The 10,885-nt window shown below is 47.2% G+C and overlaps 2 protein-coding genes across 5 annotated transcripts; both read left to right on the top strand.

The window, feature by feature from the left end:
* Positions 1-6: 6 nt before the first annotated feature.
* LOC123112828 (uncharacterized) lies at positions 7-3,206 on the top strand. 4 transcript variants are annotated; one of them, XM_044533932.1, is made up of 3 exons: positions 7-453; positions 1,162-1,237; positions 2,719-3,206. In XM_044533932.1, the coding sequence occupies exons 1-3, from the start codon at positions 252-254 to the stop codon at positions 2,849-2,851; spliced, it is 411 nt and encodes a 136-aa protein (XP_044389867.1). In that variant the 5' UTR covers positions 7-251; the 3' UTR covers positions 2,852-3,206. The 4 variants fall into 4 exon arrangements, with proteins under 4 accessions (XP_044389867.1, XP_044389866.1, XP_044389865.1 ...); XM_044533931.1 differs by having other exon boundaries at positions 2,695-3,206; XM_044533930.1 differs by having other exon boundaries at positions 1,129-1,237.
* An 850-nt stretch (positions 3,207-4,056) lies between these two features.
* On the top strand, positions 4,057-9,088 carry LOC123112827 (chaperone protein ClpD1, chloroplastic; the record flags this gene model as incomplete). The annotated part of the gene is given in 12 exon segments (XM_044533928.1): positions 4,057-4,964; positions 5,330-5,505; positions 5,616-5,845; positions 5,944-6,052; positions 6,145-6,272; positions 6,515-6,616; positions 6,689-6,970; positions 7,054-7,160; positions 7,248-7,542; positions 7,649-7,882; positions 8,258-8,488; positions 8,585-9,088. Coding segments are annotated over 12 exon segments (2,784 nt in total). The 3' UTR covers positions 8,900-9,088.
* Between the last annotated feature and the right edge of the window lie 1,797 nt (positions 9,089-10,885).

Below are 10,885 nucleotides of genomic sequence, written 5' to 3'. Positions count from 1 at the left end.
CCCCGCTCGCCGTGGCCGTTCCCCCGCGGCCTCGCCCGCCCCGCCCCGTCCGTCTGTGAACCCTAGCCCCGCGCTCGCACGCTCCCTGTCGAGCCGCCGCCCCCGCCTCTGCTCGCCGTCGTGCCATCGGGCCATTTCCTCCTTCCCCGAGGACGGGGAGCCGGAGCTGCCCCCGCGCGTCGTCGATCATCTCCTCGCTGGCTGGACACCGTCGACCACGAAGCCGGTCTTCTCTAAGCGCGCGCCGCCGTATGGGTCGCCAAGATGCCGAGGCCGAGGCGGAGCTCCAGGACATCGAGGCCGCGTACGCCGCTGAGTCCGCCAGGCGTCGCCACCTCCCCGACTGGTCCAAGACGCCAGCCCCCCGCTCCCGTCCGCCCACGGCCCAACCCAGTCCCCACGGCCGCGTGTGCCTCCTCGCCGTCGTGGGTGCTCTCTCCCCCACTTGCCAAGGTGCGGTTCCCCTCTTTTGCCTTCCATGTTCTACTCCAAAATGTTTCTTTTGTCTATCTTGAAGCTCCAGTTCCCTGAATTTAGTCTATCTTTTGAGTAGCAAGTTCCCTGATTTTTTTTGAAGCTTCAGTTTTGCATCTCAAGTATGATTGAAATGCTCATTACAATTCACAGAACATTCAAATCACTGAATGGATGCATAAAAAAGGGAAAAATGCAGCAAGGAGGGAGAGGATATTTTTGCATCTCAGGTCTGAATGAGCTCAGGTTTCTTGGGGGTCCTAATGAGTTTTCTGTCAAAAACTAGCTTAAATGGCAGCAAGTTTTGAATACAGTGTATGTTTCTGTAGTTTCTTTAATAAGATCACTGAATACAGGTTTTTAGGGTCCTTGGAATTGAGGGGATGGATATTACTATATCTGTCCTAGGTATCTGCACAGTAGTTTTTGTTGCCTTCTTAGCTTGTTGGGTACCTATTTTTTCTGTCAATGAGTACCGATTTGGCCTGAGGTTGTGTCCTTTCTCAAGGAAGGTTTTGTTCCTATCCAGTACTAGGAGACGAATTGGTTGCAGGGTAGCCAGAGTAGGTCTTTCTGCATATGCATTTGACTATTAGATGTCCCAAGATTGTTGGTTACTTCTTTTGGTCTTATACTGAATATGTCTTTGGTCAGGACAACTTAGAACAGCTTGTGTGTGCCTCTCAGATTCCTACAGAAGAAAGGATACCTTTTCTTTTTTATTGGATGGACAACAACATAACCACAACAATAGATCTATCAGGTAATTGGCCATCTGTCTTAACCCATGTGTACTTAGAACTTATATGTCAGGTTGTGCTATCAAGTCAAGTTTTCGATTTATACTCTTGCTTCTAAATAGTTCTGTATAACCACAACAATAGGTCTGTATGCTTCACCCTCGCTCCCTGCTTATTGCACTCAGGATGTGTTGGTGCCATGCTTTGCCTATTTGTAATCTCCTTCTATTCCATTGTATAATTCTTTTTGCTTATGATTTCTTACTGTAGTGTGAAATTTAATTGCTTGGGTCGTCACTGCTACGAAAATATATTTCTATATTTTAGGTCTGTTACTTTAATCTCTCTTTCTCTCTGTTTATAATGATATGAACTTCTATGTTGCTGCAAGATTGAAAAGATTCTTTTCGAACACAGTCTGTGTCATGAGGGCTGAATTACGTGTGGCTATGATATCTTTTAATTTTGGTGATCTCTGTTTTACAAGAGTTCCAATATATATTTATTTTTCATCCTTATCAGAATAAGGATGCACCTTAAATTATATGCAATTTTCAAGACCATCATTTGGAATTTTATGCAATTTCTTTTGATGAAAATATTTAGTTTGTTGTATAATTCTAATGAACACAATTTTGGACAATGTGAGAATAATGTGTAGCTATGATGGATGTTCTTATTCCAGTGGCCCGTCATCTGGAGATAATAGTAGATGAATTATCAATCACGGCTTTCTTTTAGTATATCATACTGAACCTTGATCCTTTGGGCAGCACTTGCATGCAATGGCTTTGGCGCTCCGTATATTTTTAGTTTTTTTTAACCTTTGGAATATAAACCATACCTTACCAGCTTGGATATTGCTGAGGCAGGTGGGGTGCGGCAAGCCGCACACAATACTCACGGGAACCCCCATCTATTCATAGTTTAGCAATTCTTGGTCGCCGGATGCTTTTTTTGATGCGTTCTCGGTCGTTGGATCTCCGTCCCGGATGACCTCGGTCGTCGAATCAAAATTGAGCAATGTAGATTGAAATAGTATCAAACTGGGATGTCACCGCCTGTAATTCTCAGAGCCCGCTGAGGGTATAGTTGGGATTTTGCGTGCTGGGCTGTGTGGCGTTGTGTGGGTCGCTGCAAGACGGATAGGGAGAGGAGGTCGTCTGCTTCTCGCTTGTTTTTACTGGAGTACAAGTATGTGTGCCTTTTCCCTCCTGGTAGGGCCTAGAATTGTTGCTTTTGTTCCTTTCCTTGCTTTATCTGCTTGCTTCTACTTTTTGTCCCTTGTGCTTGGGATGCTAAACTTACCTGTCTAGATTAATTTATCTGCTTGGCAGACTGAACTTATCTATTTTTTGGGATGTTGGGCTTAAGAAATATATGCAAAACAATTATTTTGTCAATTAGTTCATATAATTTATCGTTTGAGTTCCACCCATTGCATTCTTCTGCTAAGTTTGTTTTTACCCAAATCTCACAGTCGACGTGATGCGATGCCCCTTAGCCGGGACACCATCAAAATGTTTGCCACATGGACGGGCATTTTTCCCACCAAGCAGGTGAAGGAGGATATGTGCAAACTTTTCATGGATGTGCAGAGGATGGAGTTCGACCGGGAGATACGAAAAATAAGTTGAAGAGAGAGAGAGAGAGAGAGAGGGAGGGAGGGAGGGAGGGAGCTCTGAGAGAAACAGAGGAGTCGAGGATTATGTTACAGGACACTAGCCTATTGGATGATAAAAGCAAGAAGTGGTTGAAAGCAAGAAGTGGTTGATGATCATGAAGAAGAAAGATCAACGAACGAAATAATAGAAACATCTGATTCGTTTGTGTATGAACTACTCCTTCTGTCCCATAATATAAAAACGTTTTGCAGACTATGTTAGCTCAAAAAATGTTCTTATATTATGGGATGCAGGGAGTATCTATGTATGGATTGTTGAATTTTATTTTGGCATATGTTGAATTATGGTTCATTTTGGTTTTGTTTAATTGTTGATCTAATGATAAATTTGTGTTATATGATGGACATATATTTGCATGAACACTATGGTTTGCGTACGGGGACGTGGTTGTCCCGAGAATAAATAAGGGGTCGGTCGGCATTATCTGGGCGAGTAAGGGCGGACGTTTACTGGCTGCTGCTTGGCGTCATGGCGTGCATCGGCCGTCCTGACGTCGTGAGCAAGAGAGCAGGGGCAGCAGGAGTGCCACGGGAAGCAATGTGTCGGCCACGTCCGCCTAGCGACAACACAGGTCGGTGGCAGGAAGCCCGAACCGGAACCCCCCTGCGCATCTGGATCTCCCCCAGAACCCACCCCCCCTAGTCGTCGACGTTGATGGCCGCTGGGTGGAAGAGGAGGAAGAAAGGCGGCAAGGCAGGCAGAAGACAAGAGGACGAGCGGCACGCACGCGTTTCCTCGCACGAGCCCGCCGGCCGGCGTCGGCGTCCCGCCCCAACACGCAGCGGCAGCAGACGTGCCCAACTGCGCAAGGAAACGAAACGACGATCCCCTTTCCGTCCACGTGAGCCGGGGCGCGGCCTCGCACGGCACGGCACGCCTCGCCGGCCCGCCCCGGAAACGGCCGAAACAGCGGCCAAGCCGTCCCGCCCCATCCGCCCGCGCGGCACCCGGCGATCCACACGACACCCGCGGCGGCCGTTTTGACCGCGCTGGGTCCTCCACGGCGGGCGGTTGCGTGCGGTACAACCGAACCGGCCCCCTCGAGTTCTCCACGCAACGCGCAGGTGAAACCAAAACCGCCGTCCCTTTCCTGCCCCCGGCGGGCACAGTTCCTGATCGTTCTCGTCGCCTCCACCTCCACGCCTCCACCCACCCAGGCCAGCGGCCTCGTTTCCTTGCGTGCTTCCTTCGCCCTCCCAGCGGTACTTTTATACGCCATCTTCCCGCAGCTGCAGCAGTACCCATTCATTCATCCACTCACCCAGCTCAAGCCTTCGCTCCCAGCCCAGTAGACACACACACGTAGATACTACTACTACTAATACGGTTGCGTACACGCGAGGGTGATCCGATTACGTTAGCATAGCACTAGCCATTATTTTTTTCATTTCATCTCATCCGGGATCTGTCAGTTACACCACGGTACTAGTAGTAGTTGCTGCGGCGATTCCCCGGGAAAGGAAAAAGAGGTTGCTGCGGTGATTCCCGCCATGGAGGTGTGCTGCTGCTCCACCTCGTCCTCCCTCCTCGCCGGCGGCCGCTTCGCCGCGCCGGTGGCGTCCGCGCGGGCGCGGCAGTGGGGCGCGGCGGGGGGCGGGAGGGCGGTCGTGCTGGCGCACCCGCCGCGCCCGGCTGCCGCAGCCTCTCGGCCCGCGCGGCTCGCGCGCCGCGGGGTCATCCGGGCCGTCTTCGAGCGCTTCACGGAGCGCGCCGTCAAGGCGGTGGTGCACTCCCAGAAGGAGGCCCGGGGGCTCGGGGAGGGCGCCGTGGCGCCGCGCCACCTGCTGCTCGGCCTCGTCGCCGAGGACCGCTCCGCCGGGGGCTTCCTCTCCTCGGGGATCACCGTCGAGCGCGCGCGCGAGGAGTGCCGCGGCCTCATCGGCGGCGCCGCCCAGAAGGCGGGCGGGCTCGACACCGACGTGCCCTTCGACGGGGGCTGCAGGCGCGTCTTCGAGGTCGCCGTCGAGCTGTCCAGGAACATGGGCTGCAGCTTCATCTCCCCCGAGCACCTCGCCATCGCGCTCTTCACGCTCGACGATCCCACCACCAACAATCTCCTCAGAAGGTAGCTACTCCAATTATGTCCACTGTCCAGGAATTCCCCTTTCGTTATTTATTTATTTATATTTCACCACCAATTATTCATTCAATTGTGTTGCCATCTACTAGTACTGATCAAATAATCATGTTTATAGCCAATTGATTTATCATATACCGAGTTCATCTTCCCTTGTGAGCTGAGCACAAGATATTACTTCAAATTATGACCCATAACTGTACAAATAGTAATACTAGACACATAAGTTAACATACAACTAAAACAAGGTCCCCCGGAAGTAATCGATTATACTCATTTGTAAGATCATGTTGGTATTTTCGCCATCATCCATCAGACTTGCAGAAAAATAATTAACAACTTATTTGTTGTAGCTTGGGAGCGGATCCGAGTCAGCTAGCGTCAGTTGCAGTCACCCGACTCCATGAAGAGCTTGCAAAAGATGGCAGAGATCTCGCAGGAGCATCTTCTCTCAAAGTGCCCGAGAAAGCACCCGCTGGAGCTGGAGCTGGAAGATCTGCCTTCAGCAAATCCTTGAGTAAAAAGAAAGGTAAGGAGTCACCTATTCAAGCGTCAATAAAAAAAAAGTCACCTATTTGTGTGTATTGAAGCATATTATTATTATTATTTCTAATACAAGCCATGGGATCTCTGTTTCAGATAAAGGTGCGCTAGATCAGTTTTGTCTAGATTTGACCACACAAGCCAGTGGAGGGTTTATTGACCCCATTATTGGCCGTGAGGAGGAGATCGAAAGGGTGGTTCAGATAATATGCCGGCGAACAAAGAACAATCCCATTCTTTTGGGTGAGGCAGGTGTTGGTAAAACTGCAATTGCTGAAGGGTTGGCCCTTCGGATTGCAAATGGAGATGTCCCCATTTTCCTCGTGGTAAGCTTGAATTGCGAGTGATGGATACATACAGGTTTCTGCATTTATGAAATTCTCTTGCATGAACATCAATAGCGTTCCCAACTTAAATCATGCAGGCAAAGCGGATAATGTCGCTAGACATTGGCCTGCTTATTGCTGGCGCAAAAGAGAGGGGTGAACTGGAGTCCAGGATCACTAGTTTAATTCGCGAAGTCCGTGAAGCAGGTCAGTTCGGTCGTAATGCAATCTGAAATGTTATCATATTTTAATATTCTATACCTGATCATAAATACTAATGATTGTTTGTTTGGCTGCAGGTGATGTTATTCTTTTCATCGACGAGGTTCACAATCTTGTTGGATCTGGAACTGCTGGGAAGGGTAAGGGTGCTGGCCTTGATATTAGCAATCTCCTGAAGCCCCCACTTGCCAGAGGTGAACTGCAGGTAATATTTCATCCTGCTTCTTAGTGGTACACTCCCTGGTTTCAAAATACAAGGTGTATTAATTTTTTTCATAAGTCAAACTTTTCTATATTTGACCATGTTTATACAAAAAAATAGGATGTAGATATATTTTTTATAAACTTGGTCAAACATATAAATTTTTGACTTTCACCTTAAATGTTAAACAGAGGGAGTATATATTAGTCATATATCGTTATCTAATGGGAAATATTTATTTCCAGTGCATTGCAGCTACAACTTTAGATGAACACCGGATGCATTTTGAGAAGGATAAGGCTTTGAACCGCAGGTTCCAGCCAGTATTTGTAGATGAGCCTAGCCAGGTAAAGATATTTTCCTTTGAAAGTTTAGTATGCATATGTTTGTTTCTTAACCATCCTTATAATATAATGCAGGAAGACGCTGTGAAAATATTACTTGGTCTTCGTGAGAATTATGAAGCTTATCATAAATGCAAATTCACTCTAGAAGCCATCAATGCAGCAGTTTATTTGTCAGCAAGATATATCCCAGACAGACAGCTTCCTGATAAGGCTATTGATCTTATTGACGAAGCTGGCAGTAGAGCTCGAATTGAATCATATCAAAAGAAGAAGGAAGGACAGTCTTCCGTTCTCTTAAAGGAGCCGGATGAATACTGGCAGGAGATAAAAGCTGTCCAGGCCATGCATGAAGTGGTAGATATCTTGCACTGGTTATATTGTTGGGAGAAAAAATCCGTCTGATGATATTTAACATTTTCATGTCCTTCATTACTCAGGTGTTATCTAACAAGATGAAATATTCTCCGAATGAGAATAAGCAACAGAATGCGAGTGTTAACACTGAAGCGCCACATCAGGATAAGGCTGAGTCAACAATTGAGGAGTAAGTTCTCTCTTGACAACCCGTCACACAGTAATCTCTATTCCCTACATATCTTCTCAGCATGGAACTTAATGTAAAAACATGCAGGCCTATTGTAGTTGGAACAGAAGAAATTGCAAGAGTCGCCTCATTATGGTCGGGTATTCCAGTCCAGCAGCTGACTGCTGATGATAAAAAGATCTTAGTAGGACTGGATGATGAGCTTAGAAAGCGTGTTATTGGTCAAGATGACGCTGTTGCGGCGATATCGCGGGCCGTGAAGAGATCACGTGTAGGCCTCAGTGACCCTGACAGACCTATAGCTACGATGCTCTTTTGTGGTCCTACAGGGGTTGGTAAAACCGAGCTTACCAAAGCTCTTGCAGCAAGTTACTTTGGATCGGTAAGTCACACAATCATGTCCTGATCATCCTGTTTTCATGTCACCGATGTTTTGATATGTTCCAAAGGATGTGGCTTGACGAGATGTCTTTGCTCTTTTTGAACAGGAATCTGCTATGCTTAGACTAGACATGAGTGAATACATGGAGAGGCACACAGTGAGCAAACTGATAGGCTCTCCTCCAGGGTACGTTGGATATGGTGAAACTGGTACTTTGACAGAAGCAGTCAGGAGAAAACCATTCACCGTGGTACTGCTTGATGAAATAGAGAAAGCTCACCCTGATATTTTCAATATCCTTCTCCAAATTTTTGAAGATGGGCATCTAGCAGACTCACAGGTACTTAACCAGCATATGTTGATAATATATGTGCAACCGCTGTTGTTATATGTCCACTCATAAAGTGGAAACGATGTATTCTTTTAGAGGTTGAATGGTAGAACTTGTCCCTGCAGATTTTATGCTAAAAATTGGTCAGCCATGCTCATCTATTTCCTTTTCTAGCCATTCAAACTCTTCTATAACTTCAAGTTTAGTGACTTGGTCTTAAGCAATTTTAGGAACTTACTTCAGTAAATCCTAAACCTCCCAATGAAGTTAGATGTCCATAGCACAAAAGTCCGTATGCAGTAGTAGACTTGTTGTTCCATAGCTTTTATCTTTGCTAGTTCATGGGTCTCTTTGAATGCTGAAAAATCCTTCTGTGGATTACAGGGTCGCAGAGTTTCGTTCAAGAATACATTGATTGTCATGACATCAAACGTTGGTTCTACGTCAATTTCCAACGGACGACGGAGCATGGGTTTCTCAACAGAGGACACCGAATCAAGCAGATATGTCGCAGTGAAATCCCTCGTGATGGAAGAGTTGAAGGGATTCTTCCGTCCAGAATTACTCAACAGAATCGATGAGACGGTTGTATTCCGTCCTCTGGAACAGACTCAGGTCTGTCTCTCACTTGCCCCTTTGTTCTGAATTGGTACCTGACATGGTGAACTTGAACCACATCAGACACTAATGCTCTCCTTGGAACACTTGCAGATGCTAGCAATTCTCGATATCCTCCTAGAGGAACTGAAGGGCAAGCTCTTGGCCGTCGGGATCGGCCTAGAGGTCTCCGACGCGATGAAGGAGCTGATCTGCCGAGAAGGCTACGACAAGAACTACGGCGCGCGGCCACTGAGGAGAGCCATCACCCAGCTGATGGAGGATGTCATCAGCGAGGCGATTCTTTTCGGCGAGTACAAGCCTGGCGACACGATACTGGTGGACACCGACAGCAAGGGGAAGCCTTGCTTGAGTCGTCTGAACCAACCACCGATCGTCCAAGTGTCTGACTCAACACGGACATTCTGAAGTGAAGCTCTCTCTCGTGTGGGTAGACTTGGTAGAGTAGAGGCCTAATTTTCTATTCTTTCGATTTCGAGTAACGGGATAGGAGTAAGGAGTAATTCTTTGATAGGTCGATACCAAATATTTGGTTATTTCTTTATGTACATAACATTGAGGGAATTCGTCCCAGCATGGTCTTATTCGGCAAGTATATATCCAACTGTATATTGTCCTCCGGTTTATAAAAAGGACAGACTCAGTGCATAGAAGCTCCCACACAAGGTGGGGTCTGGGGAGGGATTATAGGAACCTAGTCTTACCCCTGCAAAGTGCAATGCAGAGAGGCTGGTTCGAACCCAGGATCTCTTGGCACAAGTGGGGAGGACTTCACCACTGCGCCAGGCCTGCCCTCTAAATATAATTTTCCTCCGGTTTATAACAAATATAATTTTGAAACGGCTGCATGGAGTGGATATTTTGGACTAAAGATCAGTGAGTAAAAACTTTGTTTTCTTTTCACCGGCACATAAGTTAGTATTTGTAGCTGCTTTTTAGTGAAGTTCAGTAACTTCTGTTTACACTCTGCAACACTGCCGGTGCAAATAGCAGACGAGCCATGTACATAATTCTTTTAGAATTACTCCCTCCGTTTCAAAATTCTTGTCTTAGATTTGTCTAGATACGGATGCATCTAATACTATAATGTGACTTGATACATCCGTAGACAAGAATTTTGGGACGGAGGGAGTATTCAAAATGTGGTATCTGATTTAGAAAGAAAACAAGCTCACATGTAGGAGTAGTCATTTATGGCCTGTTTGGTTACCTGCAACAACCTCAACCAGGCCCGTTGGATGTGACTTTTGGAGGCTTTGGTATGTTTGGTTGTGTGCAAATGCTACTGGGTCTGCATGGCACGCTTCTTAAAGCATCTCCGGGTCCAGCTATGGAAGCACGCTCGAATCGATCATATTTTCAAAGCCAAGCCCGAGCGATGAGAGCGGGTGCACGTGGGTGGAGGCGCTCAATGCGGGAGACGCGTTCCATGTGGGAGACGCGCTCCATGTGGGAGACGCTGTGTTGGTTCCCAAAGCGGCGCCTTAACTCCCCTCACCCTCTCTCACCGCTCACTCTCCCCTCTGTCCACTCTCTCTCACTGGCGACCACCACAATATCTGCACGACGAGCACCAACAGGCATACATCGGAGTCGGACGGTGATCACCAGCTTCACCCCCCCCCTCCGCGTCAATGGCGGTATGCCCTTTGTCCCCGTGATTTCCCGCAACCGTGTTCGATTTATCGTCGATTGTACATTGCACGCATTCGATTCAAGGTTAGGCTTCGATTTGTGACCGATTGAATCCATACCGGTTAGGGATTCGTGGGCACAAACATAGGGCACGAATTTCACTACCACGAGATTGAAGGTCACTGCCTGGGTGATCACCGGGAAGCTCACCCTTGATAAGGGTTGGGTCGCCTTCTGTGTAGCTCATGAGGTCTCGGGTAGAGGGTCCCGAGCTATTGATCTTAGCTTGATGGTAACAGGACAAAGGGGAACACGATATTTACCTAGGTTTTGGCCCTCTCGAAGAGGTAAAACCCTACGTCCTGTTTTGCTTGTATTAAAGTTATGGGGCATAAAGTACAAGATGATCTACCTTGAGAACGTATGTGAATGTCTCTAAAACTCTCTCTACCCTACTAAACCCTTCGGCTTATATAGGGACCGGGGGTATCTAGGGTTACATGTAGGTCAGTTACATCTAGGGATAAGCTTATTGATGATTTGAACATGCCTTGAAGTTTGCGCCAAGTCTTCGAAGGATTACATCTTGAGCACGCTGAGAGCCATGGTGGACATAGCCCATTCTTCGGTTGCCTGGGGATCCTCTGCCTAACCCATGACTGACAGTAGGGATGAAAATGGAATGGAAACTTTCCACTTTTCCGGAGGAAAAATGGAAACAGAGAGGAATTATGAAAACGGATATGGAATTTTATAAAA

This window comes from Triticum aestivum, chromosome 5B (genome assembly GCF_018294505.1).
Source record: "Triticum aestivum cultivar Chinese Spring chromosome 5B, IWGSC CS RefSeq v2.1, whole genome shotgun sequence".
NCBI lineage: Eukaryota > Viridiplantae > Streptophyta > Magnoliopsida > Poales > Poaceae > Triticum > Triticum aestivum.
The sequence above is the reverse complement of the archived record's forward strand: the minus strand, read 5'-3'. Positions and strand labels throughout refer to the sequence as shown.